Below are 21699 nucleotides of genomic sequence, written 5' to 3' on the forward strand. Positions count from 1 at the left end.
AACAAGTAAATACACATGCAATAATATGCTAAATCGGTTTTAAAAGGCTCCTTTTGACGTATAAAATCATGATATGAAATGCTTAGGCTATTACAGATGCACAAAGGGTAGTAACTGCTGATATCCAGAAGATGCAATTCATTCTTAAATGAGTCGGTTGTTACACCGTAAAAATACACCTCTACCTCGATATAACACAACCCGATACAATACGGTGAAGCAGTGCTCCGGGGGGGGCCGGGCTACACACTCCGGGGGATCAAAGCAAGTTCACTATAACGTGGTTTCACCTATAATACAGTAAGATTGTTTGGCTCTTGAGGTAGAGGTGTACCTAGTCTGCACACTGCAGTCTACAATATTTTTAGCGTTAGTGCCATTATAATAGATCAGTCCAAAATATTGTACAACTTGATTTTCTTCCCTCTCATTGCACAGAACTGTCCTGGAATATTTGTTACCAGAAGCCCTTTTTCTCTTTGATATTGCAGTTGTCACTGCTGTCATCAAGTAGCTCTACCGCTGGTCTCTCAATATGCATACATGAGTGAGTGAGTGGACGAATAAGGGAGTGAGGGTGCACCTTATTTAGGTACATAGTTTTGAAGATGACCTATAGTAAGAAGATGCATACAATATACACAGAGGTACTTCAATCAGCAATCGCAACGTTTGGTTATGAAAAACCTACCTTAGGAGAAGAAGAAAGCTCCTTCACTGCAGGAACAGCTGACATATTCTCACTCATTCCTGGCTCCGTCTTTGGTGAGAAGACTGGTGGTGCAGGAGCTTTTCTTTTCATCTTTTCTGCTTCTTGCAGTGGAGTAACTTGAATATTTAAAGCAGGGCTTGATTTTGGTTCATAAAATGGATTTGATCTAATTAAAAGAAGGGAAATATATTTCTTTGCTATCTCTTTGCACTTTCAAAACAAAAATAATAGTTGACTGTTTTGATTGTGCTGTTGCTGCGCCCCGCCCCCCCTTTTTTTTTAAAGACTGATGAGTGAATTATGTACAGCCAGCAATTGCTTTAGGCCAGCATTTGCAAAACAGGGTATCTAAAGCTAGGTTCCTAAGTTCATATTTAGCTGCCTATAGAAAAGTGGCTGGGCACCCACAAGTCTCACTGAAGCTGATGGATGCTGGAGGTGCTAAACAACTTTGAGAATCTAGAGACTTTTATTTAGATAACTGAATGTGGATTTTGGAGCCCAACTTTAGATACTCTATGCTTGAAAATCTTGGCCTCGCTGTGTATACAGTCAAAGTCAAGTACATTTTCATTTCAATCACAAACAGCCATCATATAATTCTGAGAACACTCAATGGAACACAAAACAGCACAGGAAAATAATGGCCAATGTTGTTTGCGCAGATAAATAGCTATAGTTTGTTTTGCCCATTTTTTGGCTAAACATCTTTAAAGAAACCCGATCAAACATGTTCACGTGCAGTCTGATGCACTATCACCACAGCTGCACCATTTATAGTCTCTCTTTATGCTAAATAAAATATGCACTTTCCTAGCATTCACACTTTTTAGCCAGGTCTCCAATGATTCTTATGTCAGCTGATCATACAAGAGCTTCTCCTAAGCATTTAACATATTTACTCTCAGCATATAAAATAGATAGCAATATTGTATCTAATAAGGGGTCTTCTCTTTATCAAGCTAATTTATTCACTCTTTCTCATTTTCCATTCTTTTCAATATGTCTGACAACAGACCTCCAATTATAAAAATAATCATCTGATCCATTATTCCATCCTCTACTATTCTACATTTTCCCAGTAAGATAAATAAATATATCTACCTCTATATATGTATAATTTGCTGAACTCTGCTCATGCAGTGACATAACAAATTCCCAAAAGACAGACCTACATACAATGAGATGAAGTGCAACACGTCAAAAATAAATAGCCTCAGTCCCTTGAATTCATTTTTAGGCAGAAACAATATTGTATCCAGCATTAGGCAAGAGTTTAAGCACCCATATCCAGTCAGAATTTTCCTCTCAGTGCTAGAGAATCAAACTGGTAGGCAGTTTTTAGACAAATGAAACTTCAAAAATTGAACTATTATAATAAGTATTCTTCATTAATAGCTGATTTAGCACTCCATTTGCTTTCCTCTTTCACTTAAAAAACAAAAAACCCTTTAAGAATATTTTAGTTTTAAAATATTTTCCTCAATTTAGAAATGACTTTAATGAAGTTTTGCCCCTTTCTTCTTTATCAGTGAGCAGAAGAAAGCAATTGTTGTGTTACATCACAGAGAATACGTCTACTCCGGAAGGGCAAAGTTTAGTAAACACATCTGTAGGAATGTGGAGAAGGGAGGAAGAAACTAAAACAACCATTCAACAACAGGCTTGGTGCATGAAGCTCACCTTACTGTGGGACTCCTGCTGTTTATTACAGAGAAAGATCTAGATACCCAAGCAAAAGGAGAGATTAAGATTAAAATAACTAGTCCGCTGACAGAAGGCATCTTTGAGGTGTTCTCACTTCAGCACTTATCAAATGCAAAAAACACTGGTGAAATCAAAGCTAAGGATGATGTCAAAATAACTGTTTAAACAAAAAAAAGGATGGACATACTCCAGGGGAAGAGGAGGAAAACGGACGATATTCGGTCTGGAACTCAAGACTGAACAGTACCTGCCAATTGTTCTAATTTTGCTGACAACCTTGTTGAGCTGTCTTCAAACATTACAGAGTTCAAAGGAAGGTGAAGATAAAAATGAAAAAAAGATAAAAGAATGAAGAACAATATGTTTATAGGAGATCACAATGTTTTCTTTAGTTTCGCAATTTAGTCTTCTGACTAGCCAGCAAATACAGCATGTTTTGACAATGAACTAGCTGATCCTCTACACCCTTACTTAGAATTACAGAAATTATGTGCACTGGGACTTTTCTAAGAAGTTAATATTAATTTGCTGTGAATAAAAAGTTCAGATTAATGGGAGTAAAGAAATCTGAGAGTTGGGTGGAACCACATTTTTAAATTAATTTCCTTACATTCCTGCTCTCAAATAAAGCCTTTTACCACAACACATTTACAATGAAGCAAGGCCTACAATTAAGTTACAGGTTTGTTTAGAATTTGCTTTAAACATAGGCTGTATGTACATTCCGTGTATATTAAAGGAAGAACACATTGACGTTACACTTTTCACTTCATTTTAAAACCAGTCCTAAAAGTTTCTTTGAACTGTTAATTTTGATAAGATTCCTAAAATATTAGAAGCATGACACAGGCTAGATTTCTAATGGTAAATTATAATGTAAAACCCAAGTTTTGAAGTCAATGGATTTACTTCAGATTTACAGATTTGTAACACAGCACAATTTGGTTCATGTTTGGTTGCCTGGTGAGCAAGACCAGGCAAAATCTGTCTGAATGAATCCTCGTTGGAAGATATTAATTGGCTCATGCAGTCTGTGTTTCAACTATATTATATAACCAGCGGTTATAATGGAATTTATCTAGAGAGAAGCTGAACTGTCCATCACAAGATAAGGCACCCAGCAAACATCTCAGCAATGAGTAGTCATCAACACTGCTTCTCTGCTCTATCAATCAACTTCAAGATGTTAGAAAACATAGTTGCAACTTTCATCAACTGTAGTGCCCTCCATTAATTCAGTCTGGTTAATGAGAATAGAAACTATGGAACCAAATCATTTGATTTGAAAATAACTTACATTTTTTATTTTGAGCTATTCAATGTGTTTTGGGCTGATATTACTGGCTAATGAAAATCATTTTATTGAACGAACTAAATTCCAAATGAAATAGAATTAAAAGAAGAGGCTATAAAAGAGTGCAATTTAAGGAGGTGTGTACTTATGCAATTTTCAAGTGCTTAACTTTAACTTAGCAAAGCAGCTATTCTTTATTAAGGACTAGCCACTGGCCAATTTTGATTTTTTTGAGTGCTTTTTAAAAAATGCACAAGTAATTTTTGCTGCTTGCCTTAAATTAAAAAAAATGGCCAGATTAACTCTATTCAAACTTTGCAAACACTTCCCTCTTTGAGGTATGACCAAAATTTCAACCCACAAGAGATTTGTTTTGAATTTCCTGATAGCAGAATATCCTTAATAGAATATGTAAGCTGTAGCACTGCTACCACAATATACTCTATGATGATAAATATTTTGCATTTACATACAGATTCTGACGATATCAGTGTACTTTGCAAGCATCAGTGAAGCAAGTCTCCATTAAGCGAACCATCTTAAGTAAATATTTTTACCAATAGAGAAAATAAGGCATAGAGGTGTTATGTACTTTGCCCAAGGTTACACAGCAACTCTGTGGCAGACCTGGGATTAGAAATCTACTCTCAGGGCACTCAAGTAGCAGAGTTATGCATAGGGCTATACATGCCTTTAAACAGACTTCCTGATTTAAGTACACTAAGTCATGCTCCCTCTAACTTATTCCATTAGGATTTTCTAACGTTAAGGACATTTTGCATTGGTATTTAACTTAAAAAAAATCCCAGATCTAAGTGCTAAGTAATTTAACATTTAGCTATCACTTTTCTTAGGCATGAGAGATATCCAGAGCTGTGGTCAGAGTTTAGTATAGGGCTTGATCAAAATGGAACCCGGGCCTCGCACTGAAGATACCTAATAGCATGAACTTTTAGTTAAAAAAGTTAGATTGCTATTATGTCATTGGCCTTAAAGAAGCAAGTCCCCAGTCACATTCCAGTTCCCATTCCTGCCTATTATCCTCTCATAATGATAGTTCTAACATTTTAAAAATCATTTATTTCATCTTGTCTACAAGACTGAGTCCAAAATCCATGCTCTGCCCTCTTGAAAGGATAACAGGACCAGGCACCTGATTTTAAAAGTTCTCTCATCTTTATTCTTGGTAGTGAGCATCAAATTTAACATGAACACAGCAAGAGGAATACAGAATGATTCATGAAGCATACTGCAGAAAAACCTCAACCAAACAAAAAAAATACCCCAAACACAAAAACCCCTTTATATGCAAGGGTAAAAATGCATTGCTTTTCAAGTGAGGAAGGGAAATGTCCTTTGGGATCCTTCTATGTGTCGTGTAGCCCTCCTATTACTCTCAAAACACGCTCAATGAAAGGATCTGCTCATTGCTGCTCAAAAATGCAAACAGAATGACAGGATGTATAAAGAGTGATACAGAAAATATTACTGAAAGTTTTATAATGCCAAAATGCTGTTATACAAGTCAATGGTTTGCCCATGTCTTCAACCTGTGTTTACGTCTGGTCACCCCATCTTAAAATAGATACACATTAGTAGAAATAGGAGCATCCAGAGACGGGCGATGAAAATGATTAGAGACATGGAGAGACTTCTGTATGAAGAGACATTGAAAAGTTAGGACCAGTTAGCTCAGAGAAGAGACAAATAAGAAGGAACATGATAGAGATCTATAAGATAATGAAGGGTATAGAGGAGAGTAAATCAGGTGCTCCTAATTGTCCTTTTTTATTAAAAAAGGTACAAGGGGACATTCAACAAAATGAAAGGAAACACATTTGAAAACTGCAAAAAGGAAATACATTTTACACAGTGCATACCTGTTACCATACCAGGCCACTGAGGCCTAAAACTTAGCAGGGTTTAAAAAAGGGTTACTGATTTATATAGATAAGGATATCCACAGTCACATTTGACAGAATACAAAATGTACAAAGGGGAATAAACTCTCAGGCTTCAGGGCACAGGCAAACCACTAACTTACAGGAATGAGGAAAAGCTTTCCCTATATACTCATCATTCCATAACTGTTTTTCATGGGGTTTCTTCCCTTTTCCATACAAGCATCTGGTGATTGCTGCTACCTGGCAAAGGATACTGATCTACATGGACCACTGGTCTAACCAGTATACCCATCCCTATGTTCCTACACAGGCCTTGTGTCATAACAATCCACAATGCAGAATTGCAGACGTCTCCCTTGCCCCCATTCAACTCCATACATTTAATAAACTGTCCCCACAACTTTTCCAAGGCTTTACCTCCTTAGGAACCTGTGGAGAAGTAGGAAGGGTCTCCAGTGGTGACTATGATGTAAAAGTCTAATTTACTATGCTATTTAACCTCTTCACCCTCCATTTTAATAATGAAAATACAGGCCAGCTTAGGTTTGAGTAACATTTATCCTTAGGGTGGTGGAGCGGGGGTAGGGGGTTTGTTTTTACTTTCCGTTAAGAAAATAAAGCAAATAGGGACTGTAAATCCCCCCAAGAGACTTGAAAAATACAAAATTAAATCAAAACAAAAGCTGTTGTAACAAAGAGCTACTGAAATCCACAATCTCAAAGACAGGACGGAAGGACCAGCCTGCCCTTTAAAACACTGCAGAGGCCCGTTTGGCACAGATTTGTTTACAATCGGGATGTGGGTTTAAGTAAAATAAAGAAAAAATCCTTCACTTGCCACTCCATTGTCACCTTTGTCTCTTTCCTCTCTTCTTCTCTTCCTCAGTCTTTGCTGTTCTCCGTCCCCATCCCTTTGTAGATGTATATTAAATATTTCCCCCTTCAGACGCCCCCGATCAGTGAGTGATCAGGAATGTCTAGTGTCACTGTCAACAGCGCAATCACTCTCTTGGGTCTGGGAAGATACAGCAGCCAGTGCCGTTTGTTCAGAAAACCAACTCTTCCCCCCTCCCCCCACAACACTGAATGGAGCTGGCAGAGAAAGCATTCCCTAATGCCAATTTTTCACAGCAGAACAAAAACAAAGCACAATAGAAACCCAACAAAACTAAAACACAAAAAATCACAGAACTTAAGAGAAAATGAACCCCGGGGTCCTGTACACATTTCTATCAGCATGCATAGAACTTCTTCAGTTTCCTAGAATACAGTTATAAACAGAGCAAACATGAGGATGAAAACATGACACCTGTTACTATTAAATACAAGAGCCATGCAAGTGTCATGCCATAATAAATCTCATCAAGGTCTTTACAATTAAAAGTTAATTACAGTTGTAGTCTGTAAAATTGCTCATGTATAATCACCATAAATCCTTGCATGGGTGGTGCGGTTGCTGAGTAATAACCATATTATTAAGGTGATTAAAGACACAAGCACACCTTACATTTGTGTCTTCAATCATCCCAAATTGCCTGGTTATTGCAAAATGCCCTCACACCCTATTCTGCTTCATTACTAGAATATAAGACAGCTAAACACTGTTTTATAAAAAAATTAGATAGGATTCTTTGGCTCCAAGGCCACAAGGGACCATTGTAGTCATCTAGTCTGACCTCCTGTATATCACAGGCCAGAGCCGCATCCCCCAAAATAATTCCTAGAGCAGATCTTTTAGATAAAAAACATCCAACCTTGATTTTAGAATGGTCAGTGATGAAGAATTATTAGAAACAAATTCCAAGGAAGTGAACAGAGTGTTTCTCTTTCATCCTTTCAAGTAGTTGCTGTCTTTATGGGGTTCCCAATGATTCAGCATTTGCTGTACAGATTCCCAGATCTATCAGTTCACCCAAAGTGCACTCATCCCAAGAAATCTCACTTTCATTAAGAGTAAACATATTTTGTTTTAAGAAAAAAAACAATAGCGACAAGACAGGAAGGACCAAGGCCCATCAATCTTCCCTCTCTACCTCACTTGGAATTACTCAGTGTTGCTGAGAAAGGCAAAATCTTTCCTAAGGTACATGCAAAAAAACAACCCCACAGATCCTGTCAACAGGCTTGGGAGACTGATGAATTCTGTCCTGTGTATGTGGGCAAGAACCACCATGGTTAAATCCATTTATACTTTGAGATTATGCCAACAATCCCATTCATACTTTCAGACTGCTGCAAGATGAAATATTACAAATATTATACTTACTCATCTAACTCTTCCTCTTCAGTTTTAGAAGTATCTGCATAGAGGTATTTACTCATGTCCACCGGTCTTACATTTTTCCTTTTGGCAGGTTGTGGAGGAAAATCTTTGACAGTTACAAACATTTCAGGTTCAGGATCTGGCTCATCAAATGGGTTCAAGTACTGTGGAGCACCTTCCTCTTTAAAGGGATTATAATTATCGCTATAATAAGAGTCTTCTGGTTTTGAAGATGAAGCTGTTTCAGTAACGTGGTCTATAAAAAGCATTTTGGAAAAGATTAATTAATATAAAATAAATTCACAACTATTTTAGCAGATCTTTATACAGTATTTTCAGGGAGTTATGAATAAAAGTTTGCCTTGTAATACCTTGCTCTGAACTAAAACTTGGAATCTAAGATCTTTGCCTTGAAGTGAATGTTGATGCTTTATTTATAGTGTGACCTTGTTTAGCCAAAAATAAGCTGTGAAAGGTAAAGTCCCCTGAGGGGCGGGGAGGGAGGATATTACCACTTTGGGTATGTCTACATTGCAATTAAAAACTTGCACCTAGCCCATGGCAGCTGACTCGGGCTCACAGGGCTCAGGCTAAGGGGCTGTTTAATTGCAGTGTAGATGTTTGGGCTTCTGCTGGAGCCCAGGATCTAGGATCTTGCAAGGTGGGAGGGTCCCCAGAGCTTGAGCCACAGCCTAAGTCTGAACATCTATATTGCAGTAAAACAGCCCCTTAACCCGCGCAGGAGTCAGCTGGCACAGGCCAGCCATGGGTGTCTAACTGCAGTGTAGACACCCTTGAGAAGTTTCCCACTTATCCAAAACTTTTCAGCCACGTTAGTCATTTGTCCCTCATTCAATCATGTAAATAGGATTTCAATAGATGTGATTTTCTTTTAATGGATTTTCCCAATTAGGTTATTCAGGTCCCGGCAATAATGCTTTAAATGCTTCTTTGTACTCTTATAATTTATAAAGATTTCCTTAATGAAATGACATTTTGTAGGCCCTTAATGATGGTGGCAGGGATTGGGACCCCTCCATGTCTTATTTAAAACATGTGATCTAGTAACACCGGAAAATCATTTATTAGGCAAGTTAATGACAAATCACACACATATAGTGTACATATCAGAACTGCTGCCATAGATTTTTGATAACAATAGCAAATACACTCTATTACACCAAATTTAAATTATCCTTAAAGAGATACATAGTTTGGGATTTATAGCCAGCTATTCTACACAATTCTTTCCAGCACCAGAAATTACAGGGAGATTGTTGGCAAATATCTTTGTGACTGGAACTATATAAAAACATATATAGACAGAGAATGTTAACCACACTGAAATGTGTCAGGACTAACCCCACTATTCTTGCAATCATAAATGGTCAGGAGTTCATTTTACTATCTGCTCTGACAAGATGGCATTATTGCAGGAAAGTGAGTACTAACCCCATGCAAATATGATCTTTACTAGCAGTTTTAACTAAAAACTTTATTTGCAATAACGGTTCACAGTTTATTCATGATGAGAAGTGCCCTTTATTTTTTGAGCTTTGAAATTACCGAGTTGAACATAATAGATTATTTCAATTTAAAAGACAGACATTATTTATACGGCACTAGAGCCCAAAGATCCCCAAAAGGGCTTGTCCACACTTGGGATTTGCCTCAGTACAACCACTGATGACAAGACAGTATAGACAAGCAAAGCTGCTACTTGGAGCTTCTTCCCTCTTGAAACCAGTGTAAACTGTGGCTTACAGTGCTTTACCCAATTTATGCTGGGGATTTGCATGCTGATGGCTGGAGTCAAGTTAAATCTGCACTGTAGATAAGACCTGAATTTTCTGAGGTTACCAGGACGAACCATCAAGTTGTGCACATAGCAAGCCAGGACCACAGGAATGTATTACAGTTTAACTTTAGTTTCATTTCCACTCTGCTCCTATTGTTAGTCACACTCACTTGTGACTTGTCTTAAATTAGATTATAAAGTGTTTGGGCAAGGACTGTGTCCTGTACATTTATATAGTCGCCAGTGCAATGGGACCCCAGTCTCAGCCCTGGTTCATCCTACTTGAGAGCTACACATAAGCAGCTTGAGAGATCTCATTTTACTTTCACATCTGAATTCCAAGAGTTACAAGAACATATTTTGTTACAGGCCCTTTACTGCTGTCTGTCTCAGAAGAGATAGCCATTTGTCCACTCTGAAATACTGCTACTGTCAGAAGAGAGGAGAATAAAAAGGGATTAACTATGTATTTCCCACAGTAAAGGAATGAGACCTACAGATCATAACTGTACCAGCTTTATTTAAACTGAAGATGGGCACAGAGAAGATAAGCACACTTGTATGATTAAGGATGAGATCAGCAGCACAAAAAATGGACTTTACCAAATTGCGCCGCAGGTTCTGGTGAATATATATGACATTTATTACTATATTCTATACCTCTCAATTATAGAGTGTTTCCAACTACCAATGATTATTCAGGCACTTTACATACAAAAATCCTATTAAAAATCTCATGTGATCTGCAATCTATTTCCCCTTTGAGTGAAACCAATGCAATCTAACACAAAAGGAAGTAACATATACAGTAGTTAAATTTAGCTCTACCGTATTCAGTAGTTAGTAGATTTAGCCATCTTTACATTTTCAGAAAGCATTTAACATTGCTCTAAATTAAAGGTTGATGTTTAAAATGAGAATTGAATAAAGCTAATTGATGCCCTGGATTAAAAAAACGGATGAGACACAAAAAAAGGGGGGGCTCGAAACAAAGTTATTTTTAGACTTCTAAACAATCAAGCACTAGTGACAACACCTAGCACTTATATAATCCTTTACATTTTCAAAGCACTTTACAAACATTAACTAATTAATCAAAATCTTAGAGTTTAGTGTAGTTACAGTAAAAAAAATATATCTGGGATGTACAGATGTTACTAATCCTACATAAAGCTAAAAAGGAAGTGTGCTTTGTAAACTGGTTCAGTCTCCTGTTAGTAATGTGCAGTAACAAAGTTTTGGCTTAGAAGAAAAAATTTTAAATAGTTTTTAAGTAGTTCTGTCTCACTGGATTCAAATAGAGAAAGGCACATTATTATAATGCTAAAGGTAAATTGACAGAAGCAAAGGAATCCAGAGCTACTGCTGAAACTGTATTTCAGAACAACAAAGTATTGTACCAAGGTCAACCAAGAGTCTTAACAATGCAGTATATGAAATCGCTCATATGTTGCAACTCAGTGTATTGTCAGCCTTAGATTTGATTTTCCTGGCTTTTGCCAGCTTGTGTCAGAGCCCTAATTTTTTAAATATAATTTTTAATTTCTTCTCAGTTAAAAAAAGACGTTTAATGATATTATTTATATTGTGGTGGCACCCAAATGCTGAGATGGATCAGGGTCGTGGTCGAAACACATATGAAAAGAGTTACCCACTCCAAAGAGCTTACAGCCTTATGGCCCCAATCCAAGAAAGTGTTAAGTCTGTACGTAGTTTTAAGGACGCGAGTAGTACCACTGAAATCAGTGACTTGGATGTTTAAAGCTACTCACGTATTTATTTGATTTACTGAACCACAGATACAGACATGCTTGTGGGACCTGGCCTCAGAAGACAAACACAGGAGGAACAAGAGTAATGGGCTCCAACATACAAAGAAAATAGCAAGGGTGATGATAGACATATGCCTTATTAGTAAGGCTGCAAATCTTTCATGGAGCTCACGAAAGTCACAGATTCTGCAGCTGCAGCAGCAGACCCCAGGGCTGCTTGCCCAAGCAGCTGGTGCCACATCGGCTGCTGCCCCGGTGGCCCCAGGAAACTGGTCCTGGGCACTGCCCCAGAGCAGTGGTCCGGGAGCAGCAGCGGCGCCCCAGGCCGCCCCTGTCCTGAGGAGCAGCAGCAGTGGTGGAGCCCAGGGCTTGCCACTGCCCAGAGAAGCAGCAGTCGTGGTGGGACCCTGGGCTGCCCCCCCCAGAGGAGCAGCAGTGGTGGTGCCCCTCCCAGAAGCAGCAGTGGTAAGATTTAGTTAGGGGTATTTTTAGTAAAAGTCAGGGACAGGTCACTGGTTTTTGGTTATTGCCTGTAACCTGTCTGTGACTTTTACTAAAAATACCAGTGACTAAATCGCAGCCTTACTTATTAGTTCAAGTTGTATTATTTATGTTGAACCTTTGCCTAATTTTTAACCAAAGCCTTTTCTATTTTAAAATTATTTTTAGCTCTTAAAATATTTTCTCATGGGAGTGCACAAGAACCAACCCTGCAACTGAGTCCAAAAGAATAGACCCCTGTGTGTATGTCATGGTTCCACACCTCTGATTGTCACACAGTCTCTCTGGAAATGTACTCATTTAGTGTTAGACACTGAGGCTTGCTGCCTCACTGCCACAAGACAGGGTCCCTGGCTTCAGCATCTCTGTTTCTCATCCTGGCTCCTTCTGCAGGTTCAAGAGTTTTGACTCCTGTTGGAGACTTACCCCCTTGTGAGCGAATCCCCTCAGCGAATGTTTGCAGCAACACAGGATATGTGCCTTCAAAATAAGGCAATCTTTTTTAGTCATCTAGAATGCAGTATTTAGGGTCCGTAGCTTAGAAAACAAAACAGACACCTATGTGCATGCTGGCAGCACCACCTGCCTCTCTTGCCCATCTGTTCCAGATTCAATCTCCTCACAGCACTGGGCAACCTTGTAATTATAACAGGGCTTGTCTACGCAGTGGTGTAACGGGGTACATGGTGGGGAGATATCTAAAATGCAGTAACGAGTTGTTTTTAATTTGATAGAATTTAATGTAAAATACAAATAGTTTCTGCAAGTCTTTTCAGCTTCAACATTAAGGCCAAATTCTCACTCCCATTAGTTGCCTGAATATGGACCACAGGATGTAGTCCAATATGCAGAGCACCCTAAAATGCCAGGCTGAGAAGAACCTTCACCATTCAATTAGTTAAAGGATTTAATTTATTTCACACATATGCTAAAACTGAGGGAACTTTGTCAAAATCATTTTTAGGTCTCCTTGAAGCTAGTAACTCTGCAGACAAGTACAGCATTTTCCAGAAAGTGGCAGGCGCCTAATGAAACTTGGCTCTTATTTCTCTCCTTCTTCTCCCTCTCCCATACTAACAACCCTGGATTCCTACTTATTTTTCTCCACCTTCATGGAGGCATTGAGAGAGGCTCCCCGCCCTCCACGTGGGTGGAGAGCCTCCCAGCTCATTGGCCAGCTTGTGTAACATAGAGCTACTGTCATTCTTGCATTAAAAAAAAAAAAGAAAAAGAAAAAAATCTCTCCTGCCTCAAGCCAGTGACACTCCTCTCAGCCTCCCACCCCATTGCATGGTGCAAAGAAAGGGACCTTGCAACAGAGGGACAAGTCACAGCACAGGCAAACCAGCGAGGACTGAGAAAGGTTGACATTAGCTCTGTTCTGGAATTCCAGACCTTCCTGAACTCTGCATCTGTATGCACTATGGGTCTCTTAAGCCCTTCAAGACTGGACAGTAAATGTAAAACATTCTGTGGCCATGTGTCAAAGCCTTCATAAAACATTTCAGTCTTTAGAAAACAAAGTCAACCCAGATCAAATTATATTATGAGGTAACAACTCAACACCTAATTCTGAAAGCTGCGTACTTTCTAGGTAAGGACAGGTGTCTTAATTTGCCAAAGTGACTAGTGATCTTGTGTCTCAATTTCTGGGGACTCAATTTGGGACATCTTAAAGGGTGTCAGAAATGGTAAGCATCTGCCCTTGAAAATCAAGCCACTTTGGTTTATTTCAGGTTGGGGATTCAAAAACAGACACTCATAATCATTTTGAAAATTTAGGTTCCTATTTGTAGTTTGAATCAGTTCTATATTTTGTTGGTTTTAGGTCTTTAAATGGGTAATAATAAATTAGATCTGCTACTGAGCTGCAGCTTGGCACACCAAGGGTCAAACCCACAATAATCTTGAGTAGCCAAGTAATAAACCTGCAAAGGTAGGAGAGACAAAAGAACAGACTGATGTCCTATTTACAATTGACACATTGCCCGCTTTTGCGCCAGCTCCTGCCAACTGTACCTGGCCTGGTTCCACTGACAGGAACTTCTCATAGAAGTATGCATTATGCCTGGCAGTTAAGTATCTGCAGAATCAGATGCTAAGTTCCCACAGGAACTAAGAACCATCACAAACCTGACCACCTTCCTTTCCCAGTGCAAACTGCACATGTGTTCTCTAACACACACACAGCAGCACACACATTTTTTAAAAATACCAAAACACTACACAGCATGCACAGTTCTCCCCAGTGGGGGATGGAGGAAAGACAGAATGAATCACATGTGACTGCATTACTCAATGCATGACTGAAAGGTGCTCAGATGCTATGGTGCTGAGGGAAGTATAAGAAAAAGAATAAAATAAAGTGCTATTGTCCTGTAGTGCCAGGAACAATGACATAATTATAAGCCAAAAAAGGGCATAATTGCTTGAACATGTTACAAAGATTTATCAAAACTTCAAGGCCTCAGAGGGATACATTTTAAAAAGAGGTAAGGAGATGGTCCTATTTCAATGGGAAAGTGATCTAATAAACCCTTCTGCTTTTACAATGCTGGCTAAGAGTCACTCCAGTTTAAGGAAGGTGGGGGTGTATTGCTCCCTTTGCGTGTACAAGTCTCTCTCAGGTGTCCAACTCAGGTGGACTCACTGAAGGGAGCTCCCAGTGTGAAGCAAGGGTGCTGAAGGCTCCGAGGTTCAGTCTAAGGAGGCGGTAAAGCCAAGTGGCTTTCCCTAGTGGAAGCGTGACCCTAAAGTGGCTCTGGCACACTGAAGGGGTTCCTCCGAGGGACTGTTCCAGAGCTGCTCAAGAGCACCAGACCTGTGGATCCATGACAGGGAGCATGGGGAAATTATCCCTGACACTCCTCTTTGTGCCTATGTGGAAGGCTTCAGACTCCAGATTTGTCAATCTGGCACCTTTTGGAAGCATTATTTTCATTCACGTATTTTATATACGCCTCTACCTCGATACAACACTGTCCTCGGGAGCCAAAAAATCTTACCACGTTACATCGAAATTGCTTTGATCCACCAGAGTGCGCAGCCTGCCTCCCCCACCCCCCCGGAGCATTGCTTTACCACGTTATATCTGAATTTGTGTTATATCGGGTCGCATTATATCGAAGTAGAGGTGTATTTGTGACTACGTTTTGTTGTACTCTATATACACTGACTTTATATGGCGATTTTCACACACTAACAACTCAAAACAACTTCTCAGAACAATTAATTGCATTCTAGTGTTGTCATACGGTGATTAAAAAAAGGCATATGCCCTGCTGTACGGCAGCTACTGTAAGATTGCAAATATGTTCTTTGGCCACAATGCTGGTATTATCCCTACCATTAGACCGTCACTATTTAGTGGAACCACTAGACGAAAAGAGAATAAGCCTCAATTTGACATATCATCGGAGAAGCAGATGTTCAGTTTCCATTGGCAATTAAGATTCCTGATACTGCTGCCTGGGTGCATGTAATAATGTTAGTTTTTACCAGAATAACAATTTTAGTTTGTAACCTTAGGAAAAAAAGTTATGCTTCATTAACAAGTCTGTAAATAATGATTGTGTGAAATGAATTCACCACCTTCTGCATCAGGATCTTCAAATGGGTTTAATTCTGCTGCATCAGGATCTTCAAATGGATTCGAACTGGAATTGGCTAAGTCTTGCTCCTCTTCATCCAAAAAATTAAGCTTGTTGATAAGCTCTGGAAAAAAAGGAAGTATTGTTTCAATATGGCCACAGCCAACCCTGGATACCAACTGTTCACAAAACACATTTCAAATTCAGAAATTCACACCAGTGGGCCCTGAGAACAATGAACTGGAGCACATTACCAACCGCAGAACTAAACTAATGTATTTTGTAGCATACCAACATTTCCAGCCAGAAGAACTGAATTAAATAAAATGTGTGTTCATTGGTGAGTACTAACCCACCACACTGCCACAGTAGCCTTCTGGACCTAATCTGATTCAATAAATTTTGCAGTGGATCTAGAAAGCTAAATACAGCAACTTGATTTCAAAATATGAATGATTCATGTATTTGTTCACTGTCAATTCTCTTCTTTACATGTAACATTCACGTAAAGTCAGAGAAGGAACGTTTTGTCAAGTTATAATGGTTAAGCGTTATTCACTGCACAAATTGCGTTTTAATGATGTGGTTTTTCTTTCCTATTCACAATCATGTGACAATGCAGTGGCTGAAGAGAGAGAGACTATCGTGTTGTTACCTGTTAGATGTGCTACAAATTACTGAAAATCACACTGGATGGAAAGCACAATGATAAAAGTGACAGCTGAATACAAGCAGAAGTCAAAAGGTAACAGGTCACACTAAATACAGACAATCAGAAACAGAAAGAAATGAGGAAAGCTCATAGACCTTCAGAGGAACTGGCTGATTTAGCTGAAGGCATATTTGCTTGCTTTATGCAGTCATCTTGATCGTCATCTAAGCTGCTCAGAGCATTCAACTGGTTTACAATTTCTGTAAACAGAAGCCAGTCAAGAGAAATGTAAGGTAGGGTTATTTAAAGAAAAAGCTGTAGAAAGCATGCTATTACTAGAGAAATAGGGAAAGAGAGGACACTTATTGTTAATGAAAAGAATACATCCAGAATGAATCATTACAGTGATATATAATACACTTATGCACCTGTATGAAACACTTTGGCGCTATTTTAATGAGAAGGAACACAATAAGGCACATACTGAACAATTTTTGATGGGTGCCCACCACCAGCAGTCTTAAGGTTAACAAAAAAACTTAAAATGAACACAGGCATCAATCCAAAAACTGACTATGCTAAATATAGTTATTTTAACAGTTTCCCTGTTGGTAAGTAAAACTTGAAATTAATAGTATAAAGTTAGCTTAATACAAAAAGATTGAGGCTACAGCAATATCAGACATCTATACTTTGATTATGCCTCATTAAGAACCAATCGCCATCAATTTTCCACCTAAGATACACCCAATTTTATAATAATTGTAAACAACATGGTCACTAACGTACTACAGAATAAAAGAGGCTGCAGTAATTTAGGGCCTGATTCTGCCATTCTTAGTAATATCTTCCTCATTGAATAGATGGCAACGCGATTAGAGGGCAGGATCTGGCCCTTCGGGAATAGCTCTGAAACCAACATTTTAAAACAGAACCAAATAACTGCATTAAGGTTCCTTCTGAGTTAAAATAATCTGGGTATTGTTACTTTTAGGCTTTATGCAATTGCTTAAAATGATGCTCACTCAGCTTGGAGGAAATCAAGACACGATGATAAAACAATAGGAAAAGCAATGGCAATTCATGTGCCGCCAATTTACAATGAAACAAATACTAAAAACAGCGAGGAAAGTATTATGGAAGCACCACTCATAACTCCATAATTAAGCTTAAGTTGAGTTTGCACTTAAAACAGAGATTCAACCAATTACAGTAATTACAGATGAAAGATACAGTGTATCCTCCCAAATTTACAGCACTTACGCCACCTGATAGAAACGGTTTAAAAAAAAAAATCTAATACATCTTTAAAAATCAGCTCAATTTAATATAGGACTATGAACTATTATGAACTAAGCAGAATTGTATGGTAATTGATTAGTGTCATTACAAGGTGGGACATAAGGCTTTTGAGATCCTTGGAATGTTTTACCTTTAATTTACTGATACGTACTCAACTTTAACTACGCTGTACATAGTTTTACTTTTCTCAGACACAAACTATCTCTGGAAACTAAAGTTGCTCAAACAGAAATCTCTATTTTCCAAACTGACAAAAAAAAGTCGCAAATCACAAAAAGGTAAAAACTGAGCAACCACAGCGTTGCTGTAATGTTATTTGGTTAAAATATGATTATATAGATCATTGCTGCAACCACTATTATATATTTGCAACAGATCTTGTACAAAATGTGGCATGTAAGAGGTCTATGAAAAGGTTATGATTTGCTGGTTAGGATGATGCTATTTGTATGCATGTATCATTTTTGTATTTGAGGTTAGGAATATTGGCTCTATATCTGGATTTCAAATGTTTGCTACTGGGGTAACGGTCAGGAGGTAGTTAGGCAGCATATCTTGGAGGGACTATTCTAATTGAGTGGCCCATCAAAAGGACTCTTAACTCACAATGGACTATGAGAGACGCCTATCTACACTGAGTGGACTGTCCTATAAACGTCCTGTCTGGAGAATAGGTAATGGCTTCCTGCAATGACTGAGCGAAATGGTGCATGAACATGTGCCTTGCCCGTGTGACTCCAAACACTATCTGGTCACCTGTGATTCTCCACTACCTCCACTGAAGTTTTTGTTTGAAACAATGGGTTTCCACCTACAGGGCAGAGGATATAAATGACCCTGGAAACACCTCCATTTTGCCGTGTCCTGCCTAAATCTCTGGACTGAGGAGCATTCTAACCAAGGGACTGAGGTCCTTCCAATGGCTTGGAAGCAACCAGAGACTTACTAGGCCAGCAGTTTATTTCATAACTGCTACAAGCCTGAACCAAGAACTTTGCCATTACTGTATGTATTTGATTCCTTTAACCAACTTCGACTCTCACCTTTCTTTCTTTTTATGAATAAACCTTTAGATTTTAGATACTGAAGGATTGGCATCAGCGTGATTTTTGGGTAAGATCCAAGTTATATATTGACCTGGGTGTGTGGCTGCTCTTTTGGGATCAGAAGAACCTTTCATTTTATGAGACTGGTTGTAAATAAGGTGACCAAACAGCAAATGTGAAAAATCGGGATGGGGGTAGAGGGTAATAGGAGCCTATATAAGAAAAAGATCCCTTAATCGGTTTTATAGGATTTTAAAATTGAAATCAGTCAGATTAGGAGTCATAAGCTCCTTCAACATACAAAGACTTGCTGGAAATCTGAACAATGTAATAGCTACATTTTTGAGATTTCTTTTGGACTCAAAACATCGACTGACACGTATTTCTTTACTCAAATGAAAAGCAGAATATAAGCTTATAAAGCATAACTATGAACAAGTGACTAATTAAAACAGGGTGCCGACATTGAATTCTTTGATGTGGTTTGAATCATGTGGGCTCATCTGCAGCCCTAAACACCTATATGCATTTCATTGTCTCTAATTACAGGATAAAATGGTCTACATTATATTTAGAGGGTTGAAATAGGAAGCATAGGAATCTATGGCCTATATCCTCTTTTGTACATCTTATTATCTACTTATTCACAGTATCTTGGTCTATAAGTAACCCACTGAAGTAAATGGGACTGTGTGTGTGGTTAGGTGCTACTAAAAAGTAGTAAAGGTGTCAGAATCTGGCCCTAAGGGAGAATTTGGCATCTGGCAGAAGGTTGGGATGATCAGTATTACAGTGTGTGATTCTTCAGAGATCTGTGCTTGAAGTACACTTGGGCTCAAGACTCCACAACTGATAGCAGTCTGCCCAGAGGTTGAGTCCATATGGAACCCCAGTGAAGTTAATAGGTCTCTGTGCAGGTGCAGCAGCCAGCATATTATCAGCTGCTGCATCAGGGCCTGGGTGCCTATTCAAAAACATTAAGTGAAGAAATAAAGCATGCATAGCTATACTAAATTTCTTAATTATTAATCAGATGTCTTAAGTACGTCAAAGAAACTTGTGTTCATTGAGGCCTAAGTATGACAATTCTGCAATTTTAAAATCTCTCTCTTTAAATTACCCAGTAGCTAAAAAGTTTGTAACTTTACGTTAAAAACAGGAACATGTATGTTATTTTCAAGTTCACATAACACAGAGCGGTTAAGTGGACTTCCTTTTTAAATGTAAAAAGATACTTTCAGGCTAATGGATTTTTTTAAAGTTACTATGTAATGACAATAGAGTGTCACAATTGCAGCTTCAGCAGTCACGTCTTATGGTCAGAGCAGTGGTGGACAGGTCTAGTGGTTTGAGCAGTGGTGGTCAGAGGCCAGGAACGGTGAGTCAAAGGCAGAGTCAGGAACCTAGGGTCAGGAGTCCAAGGGTACATCTACACTACCTGCTAGATCGGCGGGTAGCGACTGATCTATCGGGGATTGATTTATTGTGTGTAGTGTAGACATGATAAATTGATCCCTGATCACTCTCCAATCAACTGCTGAACTCCAGCAGTGCAAGAGGCAGAAGCAAAGTCGACAGCAGGTGGTGGGAGCGGAGCCACTGCCGTCGATCCAACGCCGTGAGGATGCGAACTAAGTAATTTTAATTCGATCTAAAATACGTCGACTTCAGCTACGCTATTCTCGTAGCCAAAGTTGCGTATCTTAGATCAATCCCCCCGCCCCCAGTGTAAACCAGGCCCAAGAATGAGCCGAGAGGCAGGTCTGCCACTACAACTGGCAGTGGAGACCATCTTGTTGGAACTACTCTTGGGCTTAAATAGGGTGCCTGGGCCAATCAGGGGCCATGAGGGAAGCTGTCAGTCTGCCCTTCTGAGATGGTACTTCCTGTGGGGTTTGTCCCAACTGGATTTACATCTGATAATACCAACAGCCCTACTGCAGCTCCTGGGCTGTGGCATGGAGGTATCAGCTGTCCCACACATCTGGGTTCTAATCCCCACAGACTCTCCCACAAGACTAAAAATGGAAAGCCTGTTGCAACCTGAACTTTAGGATCAATTCAGTGACAACAACAATTTTTATCACATTCAACTCTCAGATTGTGCTTTCAACCCGAAGATCCCAAACTGCTTTTGAGAGGTGGTTTCCTCATTCTATAGACAAAGAAACTGAAGCACACACAAGTTCAGTGACATACTCAGAGTCACATACCAAATCAGGGCAGAGCTAGGAGTAGAACCGAGATCAATCTCTCTTCTCCCCTCATCTATCATCTATTGAGTGGGTCATGCCAGCTGCCATGATAATGAAATTACAATTATTTATTTATATTACAGTCACATGTTGACCCAAATCCAGTGCTCACAGTATACTGCAAAAGGAACAGTTTGCGCAATTAAAATCCTCAGAATTCATTCTACACATACATCCTTCAGTACAGCTATCTTTCAATCTCCAGACAATGAAAGAAACAGCTCTCTGAGTGATTAGATCTTGAATCAAAAGAGAGATACCACCACTTACTATTTGTACAGTATATTACTTTACATCTTCAAAGCTCTTACAAACACTAACCAATTAATCCACAAAATACCCTGCAAAGTAGTTAAGTGTTGTTATCCCCATTTTACAGTTGGGAAAACATAGAGAGAGGGGTTAAGTGGCCTAAAGCCACTCTGAGTCTGTGAGAACAGCCCAGGGTCCTTGTTTTGCAATATCCTAACCAGGCAATGTGTGAGAAAATGTAGGCAGAAAACAAGTGTTCAAAGTGGCTGAGAGCACTTATTCTCAATCAGCTTTAAATGGTTCTGTAAATGTAATTATTTTCAAAAGACTGATTTTATAGTGCCCTACTACCTCTTTCTGTTTCCTCTTTCTATATTTTCACTTTTTCAAAATAGCTGTGTCTGGGTACGTCTACACTATGGGATTATTCCGATTTTACATAAACTGGTTTTATAAAACAGATTTTATAAAGTCGAGTGCACACAGCCACACTAAGCACATTAATTCGGCAGTGTGCGTCCATGGGCCGAGGCTAGTGTCGATTTCCGGAGCGTTGCACTGTGGGTAGCTATTCCGTAGCTATCCCATAGTTCCCGCAGTCTCCCCCGCCCCTTAGAATTCTGGGTTGAGAGCCCAGTGCCTGATGGGGCA

General features: G+C 39.1%; 1 protein-coding gene across 12 annotated transcripts in view; it reads right to left on the minus strand.

Moving 5' to 3' along the window:
* The window catches only part of EHBP1 (EH domain binding protein 1), a 337395-nt gene that overhangs the window by 144423 nt on the left and 171273 nt on the right, over positions 1-21699 (minus strand). For 5 of the 12 annotated variants that reach the window (XM_075064466.1, XM_032763263.2, XM_032763262.2 and 2 more), the window contains exons 8-12: positions 16349-16453; positions 15543-15665; positions 7884-8136; positions 2667-2708; positions 692-878 (exon numbers count right to left, since the gene is read on the minus strand). In XM_075064466.1, the coding sequence (XP_074920567.1) occupies positions 692-878; positions 2667-2708; positions 7884-8136; positions 15543-15665; positions 16349-16453 (710 nt within the window). The remainder of the gene's footprint in view (positions 1-691; positions 879-2666; positions 2709-7883; positions 8137-15542; positions 15666-16348; positions 16454-21699) is intronic. The other 7 variants (XM_032763267.2, XM_032763260.2, XM_032763259.2 and 4 more) reach the window with 3 other exon arrangements.

This window comes from Chelonoidis abingdonii, chromosome 3 (assembly GCF_003597395.2).
Source record: "Chelonoidis abingdonii isolate Lonesome George chromosome 3, CheloAbing_2.0, whole genome shotgun sequence".
In the NCBI taxonomy this organism is placed as follows: domain Eukaryota; kingdom Metazoa; phylum Chordata; order Testudines; family Testudinidae; genus Chelonoidis; species Chelonoidis abingdonii.